General features: G+C 60.9%; 1 protein-coding gene across 1 annotated transcript in view; it reads left to right on the top strand.

Moving 5' to 3' along the window:
• NKAIN1 (sodium/potassium transporting ATPase interacting 1) overlaps positions 1-23,323 on the top strand; it is a 30,387-nt gene extending 7,064 nt beyond the window's left edge. The window contains exons 2-7 of the mRNA XM_056509060.1: positions 12,114-12,251; positions 12,529-12,609; positions 14,430-14,627; positions 15,307-15,367; positions 18,860-18,941; positions 21,671-23,323. Coding sequence (XP_056365035.1) covers positions 12,114-12,251; positions 12,529-12,609; positions 14,430-14,627; positions 15,307-15,367; positions 18,860-18,941; positions 21,671-21,680 — 570 coding nt within the window. The 3' untranslated portion in view covers positions 21,681-23,323. The remainder of the gene's footprint in view (positions 1-12,113; positions 12,252-12,528; positions 12,610-14,429; positions 14,628-15,306; positions 15,368-18,859; positions 18,942-21,670) is intronic.
• Positions 23,324-26,365: the final 3,042 nt, after the last annotated feature.

Here is a 26,365-nt window from a genome sequence, read left to right as displayed (position 1 = left end):
CCCAGGGCCGTGTTTGGGAGCTGAGGACAGCGGGGACATCCCCACCCGGGTCACGGTGGCAGCAGCCGGGGGTGCTGAGCGCCCTGGGTTATTATTCCAGAAAAGAGCTTGGGTTTGCTGAGGGAATTCGCTGCTGGAGGGTCCACGAGCATCTCGTGAACTCCTCAAGGTGTTATTTATTGGCGGGCTCCGAGCCCGGGGACAGCTCTCCCTGCCCGAGGCGCTGGTGGCTCCTCCACCCCTTCCCTCCGCAGCTCTCGGTGCTCTTGGCTCCTCTCTGCTCAGTTCCTGCAGAGAGAAACCAGGGAGGCCTGGAGGGGGAGCAGGGAGGGGCTGGGGCTCAACCAGTTCAAAACTCAGTGGAGGAATTCAATTCCCAAAGAGAAATCCCTCCATGGGATACGGACCCGACTGGAGCTGCCGGCCCTGCCCCTCCAAAAGCTGGCACAGGGATGAGCCGGGAATTTGGGAGGATGCTGTGGGAGGGGAGGGGGTGCCAGGACACCCTCCCAGCCTGGTGCCCATTCCCAGGGCTGCCCACTGCCCATCCCGCGGAGCGCGGTCCTCCTGGCACCGCCTGCCCGCGGGGGAGCTGCAGCCACGGCCGGGCACATCCCACCCTTCGGGAGAGGGGCCGGGGTGGGAAACCCACACACCCCTCAGGCCCTGGATGTTGTCACAAGTGAACCCATCCCTGCAGCGCCCGGATCGGAGCGCGGGTGGGATCCGTCCTGTGTCCCCATCCCGCTGCTCCGGGATGTCCCTGTCCCCAGCGCAGCTTGGCTGGAACTGGTGAAGCGCTGGGGGCTGAGTGGGGAGGGAATATTCTTCCCAGATCCTGGGGGATGCTTGGAACAGCTCAGAATGCCCCCCCCCCCCCCCCCCCCCCCGGGCACTGATTTTTTCCTGTCCCCATTTGAAAGCAGCTATTTATTTCAATTTCCAAAATATGGACGTAACGGGCTGGAAAACTGGGAAGGCAAAGTGGGCAGAGAGCAGCCCAGGCTGTGTTTAAACAGGACATTAAACCCCGAGAGGTTTTTAATAAGATTAATAACAGCTCCCTTGTGCTTGGGGGGAAATTTCCCCTCCTTTGGGTCTCATCTGCAGCAGAAGGAGATCTGGGGGGAAGAAATCGATGGGCCGAGAGCTGCTTGGGAGCAGTGGGACAGGATGTGTCCCCGTGGGGTGACAGGGATGGGAGGTGCTGCCGGACCTGCTCACCCTCAGCACGTCCCGGGGGTTTGGGGAGCAGGAGCCGGGAGGGAGGAGGAATCCAGGCGGGTTTGGGGTATCCGGGTGTGAATCCAGCGGGATCCCTGAGCTGGGCTGGGCTCGGGTTGGGAATGTCCCCCTTTGTCACAGGGGGTGACACCTGGTGTCACCTGCTGGCTCTGCCCTGTGTCCTGGGGTGGCAGTGACGGTGACAGTGCAGAGCCGGCGGTGCTGGCTGTGTCTGTCCCCCTGTCACCGCTCTCTGGGCAGCGCCGCCGCCCCTGGCCGGGTCACAGCTGTGCTGTCACACACAGGGGACACAGCCACGCTCGGGGCTGCCCTGCTGCTCGGCTCGCAGGCTAATCACCGTCATCAGGGCTAATTAGCGCTCTGGGGCACTCTGCTGACTTCCCATGGACCGACAGCGAGACCCTTTCCCACCGCGGGGAGTGTGGCACAGGCAGGGAGAGGAGCCAGAGGAGGCGGATTTGCCTCCCCGGGCCTCGTGCTGGGGCAGGAAAATACGGAACCTTTGGTGGATGGGATTTGGGGAGCCAAAGGGTCAGGGGTGGCCTCTGTGACTGTCCCAGTTTGGGAACCGGGGCTGCAGGGAGCTGCGGGAATGTCACTGGAACCGTGCCGCTCCCCCTGGGCACACTCGTGCCACCCCACAGGGACTCGCAGCTAAAACCCCGAGTGGGAAATATCCCAGGGGAGAGGAGGGAGCTCAGGGTGGGAGCTGAGGGTGCTCAGGGTGGGTGTGTTGGAGTGGAGGGTGCTGGGTCAGGGATGCTCAGGTGGGAATCAGGGATGCTCAGGGTGCACATGGAGAGTGCCTGAGGTGCTTGGGGTGGGAATGGAGAGTGCTTGGGGTGGGAATGGAGGGTGCTTGGGGTGGGAATGGAGAGTGCTTGGGGTGGGAATGGAGAGTGCTTGGGGTGGGAATGGAGGGTGGCTGGGGTGGGAATGGAGAGCACTTGGGGTGGGAATGGAGGGTGCTTGGGGTGGGAATGGAGAGTGCTTGGGGTGGGAATGGAGGGTGCTTGGGGTGGGAATGGAGAGTGCTTGGGGTGGGAATGGAGAGTGCTTGGGGTGGGAATGGAGGGTGGCTGGGGTGGGAATGGAGAGCACTTGGGGTGGGAATGGAGGGTGCTTGGGGTGGGAATGGAGAGTGCTTGGGGTGGGAATGGAGGGTGCTTGGGGTGGGAATGGAGTGCTTGGGGTGGGAATGGAGAGTGCTTGGGGTGGGAATGGAGGGTGCTTGGGGTGGGAATGGAGAGTGCTTGGGAACTGGAGAGTGCTTGGGGTGCTTGGGGTGAGCACGGAGGGTGTGCAGAGCAGGAGCAGAGGGTACTTGGGATGAGTGAAGGGTGCTCAGGGTGAGCGTGGGGGATGCTCACAGTGGGACTGGAGGGTTCTGAAGCCCAAGGGAGCCCCAGGGGAGCCCAGCCCGTGCTCCAATTCCGCGCAGGAGGGGCTCGGATGAATGCTGGTGCTCGGGCTGCAAGTGCCACACCGAGCCCTCGGCCCGTCCTCCCCGCTCCCTCCCGCTCCCCTCCACCCCACCGGCTCTCGGCAGTGGTGGCAGCCGTGGCTCTGGGGCCCAGCTGGGTCCCTCCTGCCCTGATTTGTGTCCCCCAGCCCCGGGAAAGGACCCAGGTCCCACCCGTGGTAGCCGCAGCCAGGCCGGGGTCGGCAGCTTTGCACAAACCCTTTGCAGGCTCAGGTTTGTGTTTTCTCTGCTTTCCCTGCCCTGTTTTGGCTCAGGAACCAGCCCCGTCCCTCTCACCCACCCTGGGGACACCTGGCATCTCCATCTGTGCCTGTGGGACCCCCTGAGCTCCTGTCCCTGCTGTCCCCTCCTCTGCTGCCATCCCAGCCCGTCCCCTCGGCAGCTGCCGGGGCTCTCGGTGGATCCGTCCTTCCCCGGCCCCTCCTGCAGCACCTGGCGCCGTTTTCCCTGGCTCGGGGATGGCAGAGCCCTGGGACGGGCATGGGGTGGCACTGGGTGCCCCAGGGCTGCTGGGGGGTCACAGAGCAGCTGGGGGGCTGAGGGTGCCCGGGGCTGGGGGTGGCACTGGGGGTGGCACTGGGGGTGGCACCTCTGGGTGGCTGGTGGCATCCCATGAGCATTGAGGGGTGATGGGCAGCCCTGGGGCCATGGTGACACAGCCAGGCTGGGGTGGGGACACCCTGGGGACATCCTGGGGACGGTGCTGTGGGGTTGGCACCAGGCATGGAGTCCCCAGGGGCTGGGGGTCCCTGTGCCCACCCTGGCTGTGCCTCAGTCCCCTCCCAGCTCTGCCACTGCCTGTGGTCACCCTGCGCTCCTGGGGGACCCCCTGGGTGTCCCCCTGTCCCCCTGGGAGGGACACGGGGCAGCCTGGAGTGGTGGGAATTTCAGGGTCAGTGTTTAATTCCCTGTTTTGTTCCCTCCTGGGAATTTGCCTCGTGTCTCAGATTTGGTGGCTCCCCCAGGGATTCCATTTGGCAGCACAGCCTGGTTCTGCTGTGACCAAGAAACACCAGCACGATATTAAAAGTTTTATTTTTATTTTTCCTCATCTTATTTCCCCCAAGCTCAGCAGCTGTGTGGTGGTGGCCTATGGAGAGGTGCAGGTCCCCCAGACCCTCTGGGGGTGAGGACATCCCTGTCCCATTCCCAGCCCTCCTGGGGCTGCATCCCAGCTGGATTTCAGGCTGGTGCCCCCTCAGCCCCTGGCTCTGATCCTGCCTCTGATCCTGGCTCAGCACCGGGAGCTGAGGATGTCTGGGGAATTTGGGGTGACTTTGGGGTGTCAGGAGCTGCATTTAGGGACAGCCTCACCCATTTGGGGCTGGTTTATGTCTCGTGGGTGCAGGTCCCCTCCAACATCCATCCAGGACTTGGGTGCTGCCCCCACCCACCGCCCCCAAACCTTCCCCTCTTCTGGGTGCACCCACAGCAAGAATGAGGATTTCCACCCCAAAATGTGGGGGCAAGTCCCAGCCCAGCAGCACCCACGGCCTGGACACTGGACTGATGCTCCCACCACCTTTTGGGGTCCCCCTCTCTCCTTCAGTGGGAAGTGGTGCTCTGGGCTCTCCCCACGCCCCCCGGCCCCATCCCCTCCTCCAGGAGGGGGACGCTGACCCCACTAACAACCCCATCCCCACTAATGACTAATGACCCCATCCCCACTAATGACCCCATCCCCACTAACAACCCCATCCCCACTAACGACCCCATCCCCACTAACGACCCCATCCCCACTAACGACCCCATCCCCACTAATCACCCCATCCCCCGCCCCACAGCAGCCCCCGGCCCTCATTATTTTTTTCCAGCCCCTCCCCCAGAAGGAGCCGTGTGGCATCGGGGTCCCTCGGGTAGGTGGCACTTCCAGACAAAGCAAACCCGGCCCTGACAAAGGGCCTTGAATTATACATGGGGCGAGCGCCGGGCGATTAGCGACGCCCCCGTTAGCGGGGTCGGGGTGGGGCTGGTGCCCCCCACCCTGCAGGGGGCACGGGCGGAGCTCCTGAGCCCCATTTCCCACGGCTGGGCACCCCACGGGGGACCCCAGGAGCGGTGGGAGCATCCTGTCCTGGGCACACGGTCCCACACGGGGACTGTCCCCAAACCCGTGCCCAGGCCGGGGTTTTCCCCCAATATTTTCCTTTGTAAAACCTCCTCCCTCCCGTGGGTGTGTCCCCAAGGGAACGGGGTGGGCAGCACCCCTCACCCAGCTGGAAAACCAATTCTGGGGGGAAATCCCAGTTTCCCCAGTGTGGGGCTGGCCCTGGTGCCAGGGGGATGGGCTCCCGTCCCTGCTGGGTGTAGGGGACTGCTGCAGGGCTCGGGGTGTCGCCTGTCACGACATGCCGGTGTCACACCGTGTCATTCATGTTGTGCTGGAGCGGAGCGGGAGCGCCCTGGGTGGATCCAGCCCCCGGAGCTGCTCATCCACCACCCCCACCCGACAAAAAACCCATCCCAAAAACCCCTCCCGCAGCGGGGGGATGAGAGGGGGGCGGAGCAATTAATAAAAGCGATTTTTGCGGCTGTTCAGGGAGTCTCGGACGAGCTCCCGGGCGCGGCGGTGCCGAGGGATCCCAGGACGGGAGTGGGCAGTGGAGGTGGTGCCCCTCACCCGTGGGCTGTGGAATTACCCCGAGGAGAGGGAAATCCCATCAATCCCATTCGCAGCTCCCTCCTCGCCGGGCAGCGAATCCCTCCGAGCTGCGTGGTGTCATCCTGGCTTTTCAAGTTCAAAACTGGGATAAATGCTGGAAGAAACACCCACACGGGGACCACCTCCAGCTGTCCGCTTCATCCCTCCGGGATGTGGGAGCGTCCCCTCCTCCTCCAAAACAATCCCAAGGAAAATCAATATTTTGGGAGCCGTTTCGCCTCCCCACCGGCTGCCGCCGGCTGCTCCTTTCGCGGCCACAGCGCTCGCAGGGATTATTTTTGCTCCCCGGCTCATTAAGGGGGTTGTTACCAGGCAGATTTCCTCACCCGAGCTTCTCCTTCCCAGCCCGCGGGCCGTGGGAGGAGGGAACGCCGGTTTCCATAGCGATGCGCTTGGCTTTAATCAGGGTTTCTTCCCTGGGAGAACTGATTACGGAAAGTGGCGCTAAATAAATCAGTAAATTGGATTTTTTTGGTATATATATATATATATATATATATATAATATATTCATTTTTTTTCCTCTGCTCTATCGGATTATATTAACGGTGTCTTTGAGGTCTGGGGAAGAATACCTCTGGCTTCTCGCAGATGTCGGGATAAAGAACGGAGCCGGGAGAATTAGCATGGAAATTGCCTGCGGGTTAATCCTTGCTCCCCGCGGGCTGGAGCGGGCATCTCCTCCGGCATCCTCCTGTCCCATCCTGGCGGGCTTTGGCAAATTTGTGCAAATTTTGCCTCCCGAGGGGATGGAGCAGATCCCGAGGGGATGGAGCAGATCCCGAGGGGACGGAGCAGTTCCACAGGGGATGGAGCAGTTCCTCGGGGGATGGAGCAGTTCCTCAGGGGATGGAGCAGATCCCGAGGGGATGGAGCAGATCCCGAGGGGACGGAGCAGTTCCTCAGGGGATGGAGCAGTTCCCGAGGGGATGGAGCAGTTCCCGAGGGGATGGAGCAGATCCCGAGGGGATGGAGCAGTTCCTCAGGGGATGGAGCAGATCCCGAGGGGATGGAGCAGATCCCGAGGGGACGGAGCAGTTCCTCAGGGGATGGAGCAGATCCCGAGGGGATGGAGCAGAGCCCGAGGGGATGGAGCAGATCCCGAGGGGATGGAGCTGATCCTTAGGGGATGGATTAGATCCCGAGGGGATGGAGCAGATCCGGAGGGGATGGAGCAGTTCCTCAGGGGATGGAGCAGATCCGGAGGGGATGGAGCAGATCCCGAGGGGATGGAGCAGATCCCGAGGGGATGGAGCAGTTCCTCAGGGGATGGAGCAGATCCCGAGGGGATGGAGCAGTTCCCGAGGGGATGGAGCAGATCCCGAGGGGATGGAGCAGTTCCCGAGGGGATGGAGCAGTTCCTCAGGGGATGGAGCAGATCCCGAGGGGATGGAGCAGAGCCCGAGGGGATGGAGCAGATCCCGAGGGGATGGAGCAGTTCCCGAGGGGATGGAGCAGTTCCTCAGGGGATGGAGCAGTTCCCGAGGGGACGGAGCAGATCCTTAGGGGATGGAGCAGATCCCGAGGGGATGGAACACTTCCCCGCCGGAATATCCAGCGCTGTGATGGGCGGGCAGGGAATTGAGCTGCTTCGATCGCCTCGGCTTTCCCTCGGCCTGGAAAAGTTTCCTGGCTGGGAGGCAGGAGGGGCAAAGGGATCTCACGGCAGCGTTTGTGGGATGCTGTCAACAAGAGCTGGGTGTTGTGTTAGCGCTCAGTAAAATATAAATGCCATATTGTGCCCGTGCTAAGGAGATTTTAAACAGAGCAGTCTTTTCCTGGGGAAATTGGGAATTGTGTTTTCAGGGGAAAAAAACCCGAAACAATCAAAATTCCCGGGGTTTTTATGGGGATGTTGGAGCCAAATGCACCCAAACCCCACAGTTTGGGAGCTGATGGGGCTCAGGGCTTTGCTTTAGGAGCTTCCTCCTGAGGTGAGAATCATCGGGAGGTGATCATGGAGCATCCCCTCTGATGGGGGAACACCAAATTCCCTGGATTTCAGCGTTCCCAGCATCTCAGAGCACGTGAAGGTTTGGGGGAGGGGGGTCTCTATGCCGTGCCTCAGTTTCCCTTTCCTGTGATGGAGCCAGAACAGGAGGGGCCGGGTTTGGTCTTCTACATTGAGGGGAAATTAATAACAATAATAACAATAATAACAATAATAACAATAATAACAATAATAACGACGACGATGATGATGATGATAATAGTATTAACAATAATAACAATAATGTGTTTATATTTATTGCCATTAGCCACCCCGAGGCTGCATTTCCCAGCCCTCCCTGATGGAGCCCTGGGGGATGGACGGAGCCAGGAGCGTGGATGTGGGAGCAGGGCTCGGGGGGCACCCCAGGGGTCTCGGGGGGTCCCCGGGGTGGGGGCGCCCCCAGGGGTGCAGCCCATGGAGCAGATTCCAGCGGGATCCCGGGGTGCAGCGTCCAGCCAGGCGCATCCAGCCGGGGCTGCGTTCCCATGGCAACGCCGCCGGATGCGGGAAATGAAATAAATAACGGGGAAAAGGGTGGGGGATCAAACGGGAGAGGAGGGAAAGCCGTGGGATGGGCGGGGGGCGCTAGGGACCCCAAGTATCCCCAGTGCCACATCCCGATCCCGGGGAGCTGCTCCAGGAGCTCCCAAATGGGGGTTCAAAAACCTGCGGCATCCACAGGGGATTGTCCCAGCTGGGGAAGGACCCGATTTGTGCCTCTTTCACCCCAAATTTTTGCTCCTGCATCGGAGCCTCTTCCCAGTTGGGGCCTCATCCTGCTCATCCCCACCCGGTGCTGGAGAGGGATTGAGACCCCGGCGCCTTCAATTTCTTCCCGTCTGTGATTTTATGAAGGTTTCTGCAGATGGAAGTAGGTCAGGAACTTGTTTCCAAGTCATTAAATGAAGTCCCTGGGTTCACAGCGGTGTTTGCACCTCCTTAATAACCAGCCGTGCTCTGCTCTCATTTAAATCGCGGCCGATTCCCCTTCCCGGGGCTGGAGCCGCTTCCCTCGGTTCCTGGGGCTCCTCATGAGCAAGCGAGGGCCGTGGCAGAGCCCAAAATGCCTGAAACTGCCTCAAAAAGAGGGGCTGGGGGAGGCTGGTGGGGGGAATGTGGGTCCTGGAGCCCCTTTGGGGTGGGAGCCGGCCGGAGCTCGGGGGGTGCTCCATCAGCCCCGGGGCTGTGCAGAACATTCCCTATGGATCGGGAATCCTGCTGTGCTGCCAGACGCTGCCCTGGGGGGGTTCTCTCCCAACCCTGATATTTTTTAGGGGGCCAAAACTCCCAGAGATGGCGGAGGCTCAGGGACGGGGCTCTCGCAGCATCGTCGGCAGCGGCACGGGAGGAATCAAAGCGGCCAAATCTCTGCAAAACGCAGCGAAATGAAAAGTTAAATCCCTGGCGAGCCTCGGGCATATGGTGTGCGGGAGGAAATCACCCGGCTGCAGGAAAATAATGACCCGTCGGGGGGTCAGGAGCCCTGCGAGGGGAAAGGGGAGGGGAGGGGGGAGCTCCGAGCTCAGCCCGAGGTGCAGATGCTGCTGCGGGGTGAAGAACAGCAGGGGACCAGGAGCAGCGTCCGTCCCAGGATCCAGGAGGAGAGAGAAGGATCCAGGAGAGCTCAGAGCCTGAAGGGGCTCCAGGAGAGCTCAGAGGGACTGGGGACAAGGATGGAGGGACAGGCACAGGGAATGGCTCCCACTGCCAGAGGGCAGGGCTGGGGGGGATCCTGGGCAGGAATTGTTCCCTGGGAGGGTGGGCAGGGCTGGGATGGAATTGCCAGAGCAGCTGTTGGATCCCTGGCAGTGCCCAAGGCCAGCCTGGGACAGTGGGAGGTGTCCCTGCCCATGGAATGGGACGGGATTGAAGGTCCCTCCAGCCCAAAGCGTTCTGGGATTCTCTGGGATTCCGGGAGGAGTGGGAGCTGCTGGGCAGGAAAGTTCTTGGTTTGGAGGGCTCTGGGTCTGGGATGTTCATCCAGCGCTCCCCGTGTTGGTTGCAGTCGGATTTCCAAGCTCAGTTTCTCAGCTGTGGTGGGGAAGGAGCTGCCTGGCGTCCGTGCAATCCCAGAGCAGGGTCCAGCTCTCCATCCGTGGGGACTGAGGGCTGGGAAAACTTGGAGTGATGGGACGGGTCTGAGGAAGGTGAGGGAAAACCAGAGGGTGATTCAGGGACAGAAGATCTCCTTCCCTCTTAAATTTGGTGCCAGCACTCTGGAAAAATCCCATTTTCATCCAGCTCTGCCTCCCCGAGCCCGGCTGAGCCCCTCAGCTCGTGTCCCCTCCTGGCTCTGTCCTCCCCTCACCCACTGAAGGAGTTCGGTCTCTCCTGCTTCGATTTCCCGGTGAAAACAAAATCCCTGGGCTGAGCGGGATCCGGCGCCGCCCCAGCTAATTGATGTGATTTGCTGCAAAGGGTTTTGGGGCCGATCGATGAACTCGTGAGTGTTTAATTAAGAGGGAGCCCTAAAACTCGTTGCATTGATCAGCCGCGGGTTTATCTTAATTAGCAGTGGGGTGGCGTTTGCATCGCGGCTCCAGAGCCGGGCTGGGGGGCTGTGACAGCGGGAATTCCCATCCCACGGGCAGGGCAGCCTGGGGAGGATGCTCTGAGCCCCGCGGAACGATTTTGGGGGTGCTGGAGGTCTCTTGGGGAGCTGTGCTCGGGGTGACCTGAGCCCCAGGGCTGCTGTCACTGGAGGGCTGGGGGTCCCCAAGGTCCCTCCCAGGGACGTTTTATCCCCAAAGGACCGGGGACACGGAGCTCAGGGTGCTCTCTCAGCCCCACAATTCTCTGTGCAGGGTCACCAAACCTGGACTCTCCCCTGGAGGCCGTGCCTCAGTTTCCCCACTCGTGAAACACGTGGGGAAGTCCTTGGGATGTCCTTGGGAGCCCTTGGCAGGCAGCGAGAGCCAAGAGCTGCAGCCACGCTGCCCTTGTTCTGTCCCTGTTTGTGTCTTAACCTTCAGCTGCATCCCATGAGGATGGAAAAAGCAAGATCTGTGCTTCCCACGGAGGGAAAAGCTGGAATAACACCCAGCTGGAATAACTCTGGCTCCAGCAGAGCTTTGTGGTGCAGTTGGCAGTCCCTGCTCATCCTTGGGGAAACTGGGGGTTTATCCCTAATTTTGTCTCTTCGGGATGGAGAAGGGTTTGGTTCAGCTCCTCCTCTTTCAGGCCATCCCAGCTGGAATGAAGGAGCCACACGGGTGTGATCCCTTCCCTCCAGCTCCCTGCGATGCCCTCAGAGGCTCTTCCCAGCCCCTTCCCTCAGCCTGGAGCATCCCTGGTACCCAAACCTCCCGTGCAGCTCCCGCTGAGCTCTGCCGACAGCCCCCAGATGGATGGGTGGCCATAAAACCCCGAGCATCGAGCTCCCTGTATCATTTATTATTTACATTCCTCAATTTAGGAGATTTACAGCCCGGCTGTGAGTATTTCCAGAGGCTGTTCCCTCAGAGAGTTTAAATAGCAGGGAAGTGAATTAAGTCTCAGTGCAAACAGGTCCAGGGGCTGCTGCTCCGTGCATTTGCATCACCTTTAATTAAAATCAGGGTCCTGCTGGCACTGATCCAGCAGATCCTGTCCCGGGGATGGGGCTGGGAGTGGGATATCACAGTCCTAGGGTGGAGCTGGGTGTGAATTAGAGCCCACACCAAAGAAATTCAGTAAGTATTTGAAGTTTTATGGATGGGGAAACTGAGGCACAGCGGGTGACCTGGGGGTGCATCTCCTTGCATTCGCCTTTTAGCGGCAGATATCCCAAATAAGCGCTGTCCTGCATCACACGGACGTTCCAGCTACCGCAACCCGTTATCCATGGAATTCCCAGCAATTCCCGGCAATTCCCGGCATTTCCCAGCAATTCCCAGCATTTCCCGGCAATTCCCAGCAATTCCCGGCATTTCCCAGCAATTCCCGGCATTTCCCAGCAATTCCCGGCAATTCCCAGCAATTCCCGGCAATTCCCGGCATTTCCCAGCAATTCCCGGCATTTCCCGGCATTTCCCAGCAATTCCCAGCAATTCCCGGCATTTCCCAGCAATTCCCGGCATTTCCCAGCAATTCCCAGCATTTCCCAGCAATTCCCGGCATTTCCCAGCAATTCCCAGCAATTCTCAGCAATTCCGGGCAATTCCCCGCCGCTCCTCGCCCCCAGCCCCGCGGAGCCCGGCCCTGACCCAGGTCCCTCCCCGGCCCTGACCCGGTCCCTCCCCGGTTCTGATCCAGGTCCCTCCCCGGTTCTGATCCAGGTCCCTCCCCGGTTCTGTTCCGGGTCCCTCCCCGGTTCTGACCAGGTCCCTCCCCGGTTCTGTTCCAGGTCCCTCCCCTGTTCTGACCCGGTCCCTCCCCGGTTCTGTTCCAGGTCCCTCCCCGGCCCTGACCCGGTCCCTCCCCGGTTCTGTTCCAGATCCCTCCCCTGTTCTGACCCGGTCCCTCCCCGGTTCTGTTCCAGGTCCCTCCCGGGTTTTGACCCGGGTCCCTCCCCGGTTCTGTACCGGGTCCCTCCCCGGTTCTGATCCAGGTCCCTCCCGGGTTCTGACCCGGTCCCTCCCCGGTTCTGTTCCGGGTCCCTCCCCGGTTCTGTACCGGGTCCCTCCCGCGTTCTGACCCGGTCCCTCCCCGGTTCTGACCCGGTCCCTCCCCGGTTCTGTTCCGGGTCCCTCCCCGGTTCTGTACCGGGTCCCTCCCGCGTTCTGACCCGGTCCCTCCCCGGTTCTGTTGCAGGTCGCGGCGCTGGAGCGGCAGATCTTTGATTTCCTGGGATACCAGTGGGCCCCCATCCTGGCGAACTTCTTACACATCATGGCCGTGATTTTGGGTATTTTTGGGACGATCCAGTACAGATCCAGATACCTCATGATGGTAGGTACCGCCCCAGGCCCCTCCTGCTCCATCCCTGGGAGTGTCCAAGGCCGGGCTGGGCAGTGGGACAGAGGGAGGTGTCCCTGCGGGACGGGGTGACCTGGGAGGTCCCTTCCCCCTGTGCTGTGATTTTATGATTCCGCCATCCAAAGCCGGGCCCCTGGGGAAGCAGCGGGAGGGTCTGGAGCGGGGCTGGAGCGGGGCTGGAGCGGGGCTGGATCGGGGCTGGAGCGGGGCTGGAGCGCGGTGTCCGTGCCCTGAGTGTCTCCCCTCGCAGTACGCGGTGTGGTTGGTGCTGTGGGTCGGCTGGAACGCCTTCATCATCTGCTTCTACCTGGAGGTCGGGCGCTTGTCACAGGTAACGCCCCCACCTCCCTCCTCTTCCTCCTGCATCCTCCTTCCCTCCATCCTTCCCTCCGTCCTTCCCTCCATCCTTCCCTCCATCCTTCCCTCCATCCTTCCCTCCGTCCATCCCTCCGTCCTTCCCTCCGTCCATCCCTCCGTCCTTCCCTCCATCCCTCCCTCCATCCTTCCCTCCGTCCTTCCCTCCATCCTTCCGTCCTTCCGGCTGTCCCGCCCTGGTGCTCCTCCTCCTCCCCTTCCTCCTCCTTCTCCTCTTCCTCCTTCCCTTCCTTCTCCCCCAAAAGTGCCCCCCCCCGAGCCCGTGGGTGCCCCCAGCCCCGCACAAAGGGCACGGCGGGGGTGCCTCCCGGAGCACTGAACTGGGATGGGATAACGGGATGATGGGATAGGATAACGGGATGATGGGATGGGATAATGGGATGCACAGATTGTCAGCTCAGGCCAGGCTGGCAGTGCGCGGTCGTTTCCAAACCCAAACTTTGTTTCCTTTGTCTCCGCCGAGGGGATAAAGGAGAGGCGGAGCGGCGGGAACAGGGATGAGCAATGGCAGGGAAGTTTGGGCAGAGTCTTTGGCAGGGATGTGGAGGGCAGTGGGAGGGAGGAGCTGTATATTCCAAATTTCCCCGTGGCTGGACAGCATTCCCGGCTGGACAGTCACCCTGTGGCGATGGGGTGAGGATGTGAATGGGGCTGTGCCTTCACCACCCCCTGGGCTGTTAAATGACAGCTTTCACACGAAAAGGAACAAAACTTCCCCCAGAGATGGGGCAGCAGCGGGTCCGGGGTCCCTGTGCCGAGCTGTGCGTCCCTGCCCTGGGACATCACGGAGGGCTGGGCAAGGCCAGCTCCGCTCTCCTTGTGCTGCCCCAAGCAGGGAAAAGCCTCCCGGGGGTGTTCCGTGGCTGGGAACACCTGCCCGAGTAGCTTCAGGTCGTTTGGGGCTCTCCGGAAGCGCTGGGTGCCGCGGCAGGATGGGGAGGGGGAGGATTCCCTCCCACGCGGGATTTTGGTGGAAATCCCCACAGGGACAGCAGCTCCCCCTCGCCCTCTTCCCTGCGCCTCAGCCACATCCTCCGGCTCCACAAACCCAAACCCACTCGCTCCCTTTCGGGGTTTTTGCCGCCCCCAGCAGCAAAAATCTTTTAATCCCCGATTGGTGATTTCCTGCGGAGGATGCTCAGCCCCAGCACCGCCGGGGCTGGGGGCGCAGGGCGGGGCTGGGGGGGTCCCTCCGTGGGTTGGGGGCTCCCCAGAGGTACCGGGGGTCCCTCCGTGGGGTGGAAAGGGGCAGACAGGGGCTGAGGATTTCCCCCCTTGCCGGGGGGTGCTGCCTGCCCAAGGGCACCCCGCGGCTGCTGGAGAGGACACAGGCAGAGCCCAAAGCCCGTGAGGGGCTGACCAGGAGGGGACACGCATCGGGGGGACCCTGCAAGGCTCCCTGGGGATGGGATGAGGGCGTGGCACCCCAAAACCCCAGGGGAAGCCGCAGGGGCTGCCCTGCACCCCTGGAACTCGCTGATGGGGGCTCCCATGGTCCCATCCCTGGATGGCAGGAGGCCCCATCACAAACACCAGCTTCCTGCCGCTCTGTGCCACCCATCCTGTCACCTGGGCATCACCTGCGTGCTGCTGGGCCAGGTGGCCACGGCACCAGCACGGGAGGAAGCCCCAAAGCCCGGGGCTGCTGCCTGGGGTCAGGGACATGCCCTGCTCTGGTCTCACGGAGCATCCTTGCCCTGGGAAAACCCATTTTCTATCCCACCCTCCTGCAAAGAGCCTGGGATCCACCACCTGTGCCTCGTCCTCCTCCTGCAGGACCGAGACTTCATCATGACCTTCAACACGTCCCTGCACCGCTCGTGGTGGATGGAGAACGGCCCGGGCTGCCTGGTGACGCCCGTGCTCAACTCCAAGCTGGCGCCCGAGGATCACCACGTTATCACGGTCAGCGGCTGCCTGCTGGACTACCAGTACATCGAGGTGGTGAGCAGCGCCACGCAGATCTTCCTGGCGGTAAGGGCGCCCTCCCGCCTCGTCCCAAACCGGGAGCGGGAGGGGCGCGGTGATGGCACCGCCCTGGGGGTGCCCCCACCCACACATTTCTGTCCCCCAGGGGCGCTGCCCACCCCAAAGCTGCTCAGGCTGAGGGCTGGATGCTGCGGAGATGGAGCAATCACTCACCGGGAATGAGCCGCTGGGAGGGAGTGTCCCAATTGTCGGCGACTGTCACCCCCTGGGGGGAGGCGGCCATGGGACACACCCGGAGGCAGAGCTCTCTAAAATGAAGCTTTAAGGGAAATCGGGGTCCCCAAAGGGGGTCCCAGCACTTTGTGGGGCTCAGCACCCTCTGTGGGGTGCCAGGTCTGACCCCCTTAGGGTCCCAGCTGAATCCATCCAACCCTGCTGCACCCCAAACTGCACCGGGATGGGCTCTGGCTGCTCCCAGTGCCCCCGGGTCACTCCCAGTTCCTCCAGGTCACTCCCAGTTCCCCCAGGTCACTCCCAGTGCCCCCAGGTCACTCCCATTGCCCCCGGGTCACTCTCAGCTCCCAAGCTGGTCCCAATGCCCCCAAGTCTCTCCCAGTGCCCCCAGGTCAGTCCAGTGCCCCCAGCCGTGCCCCCCCAGCACTGTGCTGGTTGTGCTGCCCCTCACCCCATAACCAGCCTCTCCCTGCCCCCTGTTTTTTCCCAGCTCTTCGGCTTCGTCTACGCCTGCTACGTCAGCAAGGTGTTCCTGGAGGAGGAGGACAGCTGTAAGTGCTTGGCTGGGGTGGCAGGGGCACCATGTCCTCGGCTGATGCCACCCTGAGGGGTCTGGGGAAGCAATGCCCGGGTCCCAGGCAGCTGAAGAAATCCCCTTAGTCGGGTTTTTGTCCCGTTTCCCCATCCCTGGTGAGGAGAGGTGCTGGGTGTGACAGAGCAGTCCCTCCCTCCTCCCGACACCCACAGGGGCTTGGGGACACTTGTACCCCAGTCTCTGTCCCCACTGCCAGGATTTCACCCCAAACCAGGGGTAAAAACAGCATTTTAGGCAAAGTGAAGCCTAACTTTTATCCAACCTGTATTGCTCTTCCTGACCCCGATCCCCACAAACATCCCTGGGGAAGCCCAAATCAACCTGGTGGTCGAGGCTGTGGCTGTCCAAGTGCATTAAAGGCTCCTCAGCCATGAATGAATTCCCAGCAGCTGGCAGGTCCCAGCAGGGCTGGGCCACAGCCAGCCAGGTGTGCTGGTCCCTGGGATCAGCACCGGGATCAGCAGTGGGATCAGCCCCGGGATCAGCATTGGGATCAGCCCCGGGATCAGCATTGGGATCAGCACCGGGATCAGCACCGAGATCAGCACTGGGATCAGCCCCGGGATCATCACTGGGATCAGCCCCAGGATCAGCACTGGGATCAGCATTGGGATCAGCAGTGGGATCAGCATTGGGATCAGCACCGGGATCATCACCGGGATCAACACCGGGATCAGCACTGGGATCAGCACTGGGATCAGCACCGGGATCAACACTGGGATCAGCCCCGGGATCAACACTGGGATCAGCATTGGGATCAGCATTGGGATCAGCACTGGGATCAGCACCGGGATCAGCATTGGGATCAGCCCCGGGATCAGCAGTGGGATCAGCCCCGGGATCAGCATTGGGATCAGCACCGGGATCAGCACCGAGATCAGCACCGGGATCAGCATTGGGATCAGCACTGGGATCAGCCCCGGGATCATCACTGGGATCAGCCCCAGGATCAGCACTGGGATCAGCATTGGGATCAGCAGTGGGATCAGCATTGGGATCAGCACCGGGATCATCACCGGGATCAACACCGGGATCAGCACTGGGATCAGCACCGGGATCAGCACCGGGATCAACACTGGGATCAGCCCCGGGATCAACACTGGGATCAGCATTGGGATCAGCCCCGGGATCAGCATTGGGATCAGCATTGGGATCAGCACTGGGATCAGCATTGGGATCAGCATTGGGATCAGCACTGAGATCAGCATTGGGATCAGCATTGGGATCAGCACCGGGATCAGCATTGGGATCAGCACTGGGAGCAGCACTGAGATCAGCACTGGGATCAGCACTGGGATCAGCACTGGGATCAGCATTGGGATCAGCATTGGGATCAGCACTGGGATCAGCACTGAGATCAGCACTGGGATCAGCACTGGGATCAGCACTGGGATCAGCCCCGGGATCAGCACCGGGATCAGCACTGGGATCAGCACCGGGATCAGCACTGGGATCAGCATTGGGATCAGTACCGGGATCAACACTGGGATCAGCACCGGGATCAGCATTGGGATCAGCATTGGGATCAGCACTGGGATCAGCATTGGGATCAGCACTGGGATCAGCATTGGGATCAGTACCGGGATCAACACTGGGATCAGCACCGGGATCAGCATTGGGATCAGCATTGGGATCAGCACTGGGATCAGCATTGGGATCAGCACCGGGATCAGCATTGGGATCAGCATTGGGATCAACACTGGGATCAGCACTGGGATCAGCATTGGGATCAGCCCGGGATCAGCCCCGGGATCAGCCCCGGGATCAGCACCGGGATCAACACTGGGATCAGCATTGGGATCAGCACCGGGATCAGCACCGGGATCAGCATCCCACCGGTGCCACGGACCCACAGGAGGTCCCAGCCCAGCCTGGGGCTGCAGCTTCCCCGTGTTTTCCCTCCCTTCTCATGCTAACGAGCATCTCCGTGTGGAGTTGGCAGCTGCCTGAGGGAACAGCCCCTTTCCAGAAGGGTTTATCCAGGAGCGTTTGCACTGCCACAAACTCCTGCACCCAACACACTTTTAATATTAATGCTGCCTCAGCACGGGATGCAAATGCATCTTTTTAATGGAATAACTTATTAGATTTGGCAATGGATGGATGGCGTCAAAAATCGAGAGCTGGCAGGATACTAGGTTGGGAAGGGAAATACTCTGGGAGAGAGGGGCTCTCCCCTGGAGCTCTCAGCTCTTGGACACCCATGGATAACCCACCCCAGCGTGGGATTCTGTTGGGTTTGGGGAATTGCGTGGTGCTGGAAAAGTTGGATTTCCCATCTTGGCTGCACCTGGAGCCCATCCCTGTGCTGGCTGTGCCGAGGTCTGGGGAAACACTGGACGATCTGGGAGAGGTTTGGTACCCGCAGGCACCCAGGGCACCCCCAGGGTACCCGCAGGCACCCCAGCACCGCTCGGGATGAGGACCCTGACACCGGGATCCCCCCGGGAACGGGCTCGGAGCAGGAGGAGCCTCCAGGCTGGAAACCTCAGCAGAAAAAGATGATCCCTCGTGCCTGCAATCCCCCGGGGTGACAGCCTCAAACGAGCGCTAATTCCCCCATAATTCTCCTGAAATGCCCGCTGGGCGCACACGGGAGGGAATTCCGCCCTCTCTGTCCGGCGGCAGCGCCGGGGCTGCGCTGGGAGCAGGAGGGAACGCCGGGATTCTCAGCGGTGTTTTCCCGGGATGCTGAGGCGATCGCGCTGCTGTTACCTGGGGTGAAGCCCCGGGCGCTGCTGTGCTCCCCCATGCTCCTTTCCAGGCTGCCCACACAGCCTGCGGACTCTCCCTCCCCGCAGGGATCCGAAAACTGCCTGGATAAAATTCCACGTGCTCGAGCTGGGCTTGGGCTGGGTGACCACCAGTGGTCGCTTCCAATCTGATCCAGTTCGTGGTTCTGATTTATTCCCCTGGGGTGCTCCCACCACCGGGAATGCAGCACCGGGATTGCCGGGATGTTGTGGTGCCTCAGGATCACAAAACCATGGGATGGTTTGGGATGGAAGGGACCTTAAATCCCATCCAACCCCTTCCATGAGAGGGGACACCTCTCGATATCCCTGTCCCAGCCTGGCCTTGGGCACTGCCAGGGATCCAGGGGCAGCCACAGCTGCTCTGGCAATTCCATCCCAGCCCTGCCCACCCTCCCAGGGAACAATTCCTGCCCAGGATCCCCCCCAGCCCTGCCCTCTGGCAGTGGGAGCCATTCCCTGTGTCCTGTCCCTCCATCCTTGTCCCCAGTCCCTCTGAGCTCTCCTGGAGCCCCTTCAGGCCCTGCCAGGGGCTCTGAGGATTTCCCAGTTACACACTGGGAAGTTTTATATCCCTGTTCGCTGCATTTTGCTGGGATGCAGCTGCAGTCCGGGCTGTTCCCTGTCCCTCGGGTGCCCCGGGATGTCCCTGCTGCCCTTCCCAGCTCACCCCGCCGCTCTCCCGCTCTCCCCAGTTGATTTCATCGGCGGCTTTGACTCCTACGGGTACCAGGCACCGCAGAAGACGTCGCACCTGCAGCTACAGCCGCTCTACACGTGAGTCCGGGCTGCGGGACCCCTCGGGCTGTCCCAGCTCACATCTGGGGCTGCGCATCCTCCCCCCAAACCCCGAGGCTCCATCCGGGCGGGGCTGGGCGCTCTGGGGAGGATCCCCCTGGGAGGGTCCCGCTGGTGATTTGGGGAGGATCCCGCTGGTGCTCTGGGGAGGATCCCGCTGGGGCTCTGGGGAGGATCCCGCTGGGGCTCTGGGGAGGATCCCGCTGGCGCTCTGGGGAGGATCCCGCTGGCGGTTTGGGGAGGATCCCGCTGGCGCTTTGGGGAGGATCCCGCTGGTGATTTGGGGGGGACCCTGCTGGTGCTCTGGGGAGGATCCCGCTGGTGGTTTGGGGAGGATCCCGCTGGCGCTCTGGGGAGGATCCCGCTGGGGCTCTGGGGAGGATCCCGCTGGCGCTTTGGGGAGGATCCCGCTGGCGCTTTGGGGAGGATCCCGCTGGTGCTCTGGGGAGGATCCCGCTGGGGCTCTGGGGAGGATCCCGCTGGTGCTCTGGGGAGGATCCCGCTGGGGCTCTGGGGAGGATCCCGCTGGTGATTTGGGGAGGATCCCGCTGGGGCTTTGGGGAGGATCCCGCTGGGGCTTTGGGGAGGATCCCGCTGGTGCTCTGGGGAGGATCCCGCTGGGGCTCTGGGGAGGATCCCGCTGGTGGTTTGGGGAGGATCCCGCTGGCGCTCTGGGGAGGATCCCGCTGGCGCTTTGGGGAGGATCCCGCTGGTGCTCTGGGGAGGATCCCGCTGGTGCTTTGGGGAGGATCCCGCTGGTGCTCTGGGGAGGATCCTGCTGGCGCTCTGGGGAGGATCCCGCTGGTGCTCTGGGGAGGATCCCGCTGGTGGTTTGTGCTCCGCTGGGTTTTGTTCGCTGAGTTTCCCTGGCCGGTGCCCGGGGGATCGCCGCTCTCCAGATAAGTGCAGCCGCCTTTTCCTCGCTGTGCCTTCCCCATTAAGCCCAACTCGATAAACACTCCAGCGAGATAAGGCTCGCAAATCTAAAGGGATTAACCTCGTGCGGGCTCTGCCCGCTGCCAAAAATTAATTATATTTTAAGCGCGGTATGCAAATTCAAGGGCAGGCGATGCCGTTGGGGAGGGACAAATCCCTCTGTGACAGCGCTGGGCCCTCCCTGGGGACACTGAGGGGTCCGTGGGTGGCGGGGAGCACCCATGGGTGCTGTGCCCCCTGCACGGAGCTGAGGTTTCCCTGGGGCTTCCCGGGTGTGAGTGACACAGACGGGGACACGGGTGGTGGCATCGGCACTTCCCGGTGCCAGCACCAACATCCTGGGGGTCACTGAGGTGTCCTCCCCCCGCCAGCTCGGTGCCACCCTCGGGGAGCCAGGGGTGCTGTGCCACGGCTGGGACACGTCCCCTGTGTCCCCTCAGCCCTGCCGGGGGGGGACAGGGCAGGGGCACCCTGGGCAGGGGGACAGGGACCCCATCCTGACCCCCATGTCACCCCGGTGGCTGCGGGATCAGTGCTGGGAGCTGCGGGATTTGGGGAAACCACTGAAAAATCCCTTTGGAGTGGTGGGAGCAGCAGTTTCACATCCACAGGGGACACAAAAGCCGGTGGCAGAGAAGGCTGGGGCAGTGCCACCAGGCTGGGACACCTCGGGGTGTCCTGGGTGGGTCCCTGTCCCTAACTCTGGGGGATTGTCCCCTCCCTGTGCCCTGTGCCACTCCCAGTGTCCCCCTGGCACTGCCCCGGCTGGGCTGTTGGGTGACAGCAGGACACTGTCCCTGCTCTGCCAGCTCCCCCCTGTCCCCAGCAGCTCATTAATGACCCTCTGGTTAATTAATGCAGTTCTCATTTCCACTCGTGTCCCCAAGGCCAGAGGTGTCCCCAAGGCCAGCAGTGTCCCCAGGGTCACTCATGTCCCCAGGGTCACTTGTGTCCCCAGGGCCAGCCAGGCTGCAGCCACAGCAATTACAGCTCATCCTGCAGTTCCTAATTAGCTGTGATTAATTAACAGCAGTGTGGGGAGGTCCGGGAATGATTACAAGAATAATGAAGCAGTAATAGCATTGCTGTTGTTATTATTATTGTCATTAATATTAACAACAAAAACAATAATAGGGAAAACCTGTGATATAACAAAGGTTTAATAATTGAAATTAAGAAAAATATAATAACAAGAATAAAAGTAGTAGTAATAGTAGAAGGAGCTGTATTATTATTGTTATTATAATAATAACAGTAACAACAACAGTAATAGTGAGAACAATAGCAGGGAGAACTTGTGGGGTAACAACAGTTTAATAATTGAAATGAAGAAAAGATAATAACAAGAGTAACAGTAATAGTAGTAATAGTAGGAGGAACTGTCTTATTTTTTATAATAATAATAACAATACCAACATTAATAGGGAGAACCTGTGGGGTAACAACATTTAATAATTGAAAGGTAAGAAGAATGACAGCAATACTAGCAATAGTAGCAACTGCATTATTATTACTAATAATAACAATACAATTATTAATAATAACAGTGATAACAATGCTGATGATAACAACAATAATAGGAACAGTAATAGCAATAATATAAATAAAATAAGATGATGATGATGATGATAGACACAGCAAGAAGAGAGAGGAATGACCCCCAGGAACACCCTGAGGTGACACCAGCCCTGGTCGGTGACACTCTTGGGGTGGGAGGGGAGCAGTGACCCCGCTCGGGGTCTCTCCAGCCCCTCCTCTCCGCTCTTTTCCAGCTCGGGATAACGGGAGCCAGCGGCGCCAGGACCCCGGCGGAGCCCCCCCCGATGTCACCCCCGATGTCACCCCCGATGTCCCGTCCCCTCCTGCAGCCCCGCACCCCGAGCAGCGCCGGGAGCCGCTCGCCCGCCCGCGGAGCCTCCGAGCCCAAAGCAGGCGGGGCTGCGCCACCGCGGCTCCCTGCCCGCCCTGGGGACACGGGGACAATGGGGACACGGGGACACGGGGACATGGGGACAGGCTCCCAGGGCACCGCCCGCTTCTGCTTCTCCCGGCCCGGCTTTTCCTTGGAGCGGCGCGGAGCCGGAGTGCGCGGCTTTGGGACAGGGACAGCCTCGGGGACAGGGCACGGCCGCCCCGGGCCGGGACAGCTCCCGCAGCTCTGGATCTGCGCTCACACTGCCGCCGAACACCGGATCGTGCTCCCGGCAGGAATCTTCCAGCCCCCCGCTCCTGGATGAAGGGTCTGGGGTGCTACGAGGAGCTGGATCCATCCTTCAGCATCGCCTCAACCCCCAAATTTGGGACGTGGGTGGCACACAGGACCCGAAATCCGCCTGCATTTTGGGCTTTTGCTCCGACCTGGAACAGCGACTGCGGCAGCACAGCCCCTCCCCGGCTGTTCGAACGGATTGATGAATGTTTGGGGTTGCTTTGGGATTTATTTCCGATCATTCCGTTGGGTTTTTATTTAATTTAAAGTGCCTGAGTAGACTCTGGCTGAGCCGGGCCCCCCCAAGGCTGACCCGGTGCCTTCAGCATCGCTGGGACCCTCCCAGGGCTCCCCAAAACCTCGCCCAGGGCTGGGGGGTCCCTCCCCTGGAAACGGGGGGGTCTCGGTGCCAAATCCAGCTCCAGCGGCACAGGGACATGGTGAGAGGGGAGGGAATTTGGGGGGTGGGAGGTGGGCTGGGCAGGGAGCGCTTTGCAGAAGGAAGATCAGCTGGGAAGGAAAAGCCTTGGAAGGAAAAAAGGAGAAGTGTCCCAGCTCCCCACAGCCCGCTCGGTCCGTGCGGATCCTGGAGCCGCCCTGCCCCCCGGAGCTGGGACTGCGGCTGGATTTCACCTCCCAGCTGCTCCTCCTCCAGTGCCAGGGCAATGTTTACACCCTGCAATGGTTTTTTGGTGCTTCCCAGCAGGGAGCTGTGGAAGTGCCACCGCCCGGAACTGGGATGGGCTGAGCCCCCCCAGCCCCCGACACCTCCAGCCAAGCTGTGAACTCTGCAGGCAATAATTTTTCCACCTTTTCCCTCTCTTTTTTTCCAAGGAAAATCGTGGTTTTTTTCAGGCAGTGATCCCCCTCATCCCCCAGAACATATCCCCATCGCCAAGCCCCAGGGCCAGCAGCATCTTGGGGGTTTATTTTCCTCTCCAGGACCAAGGATGCTCCGCTGGGATGGGATGGGATGGGATGGACATGCAGACACTGCCCTGCTCCCAACCCTTCCCAAACCCAGCAGGAAGAGCTCGCTGGCATCAAAGCTCTTGGGAGGAGCCTCCCTCCCCTGGGCTCCACAGGAGCCGGGCACGGCGCTCCGGACCTTGGGTGTTTCTGTTCCTTTGGCTTGGTTTTCTATGAGCCCGTCTTTGTAACGTGAACCGAGGATTTCTTTTCTATTCTGTAATTATAAAAGTCAAAGGAAAGTTTCAGCTGGTGCTGTCCTGCTTGGGGGCACTTCCCTTCCTTGGGCAGTTCAGGTGATTAAAGGTGGGGGTGGTTCTTTAATTTTTTTTTTTAATTCTTGCTCTTTTTCCCTTCCTTAACGCTGCCACCTCAGAGCTCTGAATCCCCCAGATTCCTTCATTTTATATCATGGGATGGTTTGGATTGGGAAGAAACCTTAAATCCCATCCAGTGCCACCCCATTCACGGCACAGACACCTCCCCGTCCTCACAGCCCCTGTCCCATCTCCACAGCCCCTGTCCCCTCTCCACAGTCCCTGTCCCCTCCCCGTGTCCCTGTCCCCTCCCCACATCCCCTGTCCCCTCTGCACAGCCCCTGTCCCCTCTGCACATCCCCTGTCCCCTCCCCACAGTCCCTGTCCCCTCCCCACATCCCCTGTCCCCTCCCCACAGTCCCTGTCCCCTCCCCACAGCTCCTGTCCCCTCTGCACAGCCCCTGTCCCCTCTGCACATCCCCTGTCCCCTCCCCGTGTCCCTGTCCCCCCCCGTGTCCCTCTCCCCCCCCCGTGCCCCATCCCCTCCCCGTGTCCCTGTCCCCTCCCCGTGTCCCATCCCCCCCCCGTGTCCCTGTCCCCTCCCTGCCAGGGCTGCGCTGTCATTTCCACTCGGAGCAGCTCTCGTGGGGAGCCCCCAGCGTGGCCGTAGCCAGGAAGGGCAGGAAGAAACACGAGCCGATTTTCTTCCATCCCAAGCCCGACAAAGCAAGAGCGGAGGAGCAACAAAGGATGAATGTTCGCTCCTGCGAGCCGCAGATGCTGAGGATAGAAAAGGCGCTTTCAGAGCCTCCCCCAGCGGCACAGAGGCGCTTTTCAGGGCTCGGGCTGCGGGGCCGGGGGTGCTGCAGGGGCAGAGCTGCCCTGAAGTGCCCAAGTGCCGAGCGCAGCGCGGGACACGCTCGGGGAGTGAACCCTCCTGCCAAGGAGGGATGGCTCTGCAGGGTGACAGCCCCGAGGACACCTCCTAAAAACACATCACTCGCGAGTGGGATGCCTCCAAGCCAAGCCATCCTGGGATTCCACGGGGGGAAGTCAGAGCATCCCTGTCCCGGTTCGCAGCCCCAGGAAGGGCTGATGCGATGCGAACGAGAGGCAGGGAGCTGGCAGAGGGAAATCACTCCCCAGAAACGCAATCAGGCCGTGGGGCTGCGAGGAGAAGTCATGCGGACAGGAGGGCAGGAGGCTTCCAAAGGGCTGAGTCATGTAATTGCCTGTTGAGAAAATCCAGCCTCCGTGTCTTTAATGATAACAAACGAGCTGCAAACCTTAATCAGCCTCCTGCTTCGGAGCGTTAATGACAGAATTTGGGGCAAGGGCCGGGGTGGGGGATGATCCCCAAGGGGAGGAGTCTCTCCAGTCCCTCCGAGGCTGTGCTGTCCCTCCTGCAGCATTTAGGGACGGGCGGCACCAGCGGTGGGAAATGTCCCCAGGCAGCGTTTGCTCCCTCACTGATGGGGCAGGGAGGGGCCCTGTGTCCCACCCACCCCTCCTGGGAGCAGCTGTGCGGTGGAAGGGCCCACTGGGATTTTGGGGTGGCCCAGCAGAGCACACACAGAGACAGCCCTGGCCTGGGGTGTTTGGAGGGACAGGTGAGACACCCTGAGCAGGGACAAGGCTCCAGCAGCCCTGGGGGCTCTGGCCGTGGATCCTGGGTCACAGAGCAGCAGTGTCACCCAGCGGGGACGCCACTGCCACCTGCCTGACCCTGGGGTGAAGGTGCCACCCCCTGAACTCTCCTGCCTGGAGCTGCTTTGGGAAGCCAGGGGAATCTGCAGCTCCCAGCTCTGTGCTCTGTTCAGCTGCTGTCCCACAGCTCAGCCCTCCCCTGCCAGAGCTCCGGCACCTTTTAACCCTTCAGCCTCCCTGCCTGCTCCTGCTCTCTCCCGAGATCCCTGCAGGCTTTGGCAGCCGGTTCAAAGGCTGCTGGGGAGGTGGGGATTGAGCAGAGCTGTGACACGTCTGGGCAGTGAGCACCGGGGGGAAAACCCAGGTGGTTTTAAAGCAAACACGAATTTCCTTTTTCCTGGTTTAGAGCTCTGTCAGGTGTTTGTGCTGCTCCTGCAGGTTTCTCAACCCCATTCTCATTTCTAGTGTGGCAGGGGGGTGGCAGAGGGGCACTTGGGGATCCCTTCCAGTGACACTTGAGTCCTTGTGCCTGCCAAAACCAAAAGAACCTTTGTCTACCAAACATTTTCCTGACCAAAACATTCCTTGCTGCCTGGCCCCTGGGGAAAATACCTTCTTGACCCCACAGAGTAAGTCCCATGTGTCTCTTATCCTGGATTTAACTTATTATGGATCCCATAAATCCATCCTGGGTTTATCTCCACTGCTCCAGGGCATTTCTCCCTGCCAGCCTCTGGCCTCTTCTCCTGCAGCGGCTCTGTGAGCTGTGACAAACAGAGGAGAGACAGCAGAGGACATCACTGGGATCACAGAACCATGGAATGGTTTGGGTGGGAAGGGACCTGAAAGATCATCTAAATCCAGCCCCCTGCCCTGGCAGGGACACCTCCCACTGTCCCAGCTGCTCCCAATGTCCAGCCTGGCCTTGGGCACTGCCAGGGATCCAGGGGCAGCCACAGCTGCTCTGGCAATTCCATCCCAGCCCTGCCCACCCTCCCAGGGAACAATTCCTGCCCAGGATCCCCCCCAGCCCTGCCCTCTGGCAGTGGGAGCCATTCCCTGTGTCCTGTCCCTCCAAACCCTCATTAATAATCTCTCTCTTTTCTTGCAGCTCCTTCAGGCACTGGGAGGTCACACTTTGTTCACCCCGATGCTGCTGTTCCAGGCTGAGCAATCCCAGCTCTTCCAGCAGAGCTGCTCCACCCTCTGCCCCTCCTGGTGTCCCTCTGCCCCTCCTGGTGTCCCTCTGCCCCTCCTGGTGTCCCTCTGCCCATCCTGGTGTCCCTCTGCCCCTCCTGGTGTCCCTGCCCATCCTGGTGTCCCTCTGCCGATCCTGGTGTCCCTCTGCCCATCCTGGTGTCCCTGCCCATCCTGGTGTCCCGCTG

Source organism: Oenanthe melanoleuca, chromosome 23 (assembly GCF_029582105.1).
Source record: "Oenanthe melanoleuca isolate GR-GAL-2019-014 chromosome 23, OMel1.0, whole genome shotgun sequence".
Lineage (NCBI taxonomy): Eukaryota > Metazoa > Chordata > Aves > Passeriformes > Muscicapidae > Oenanthe > Oenanthe melanoleuca.
This window is presented reverse-complemented; position numbering and strand designations above follow the sequence as displayed.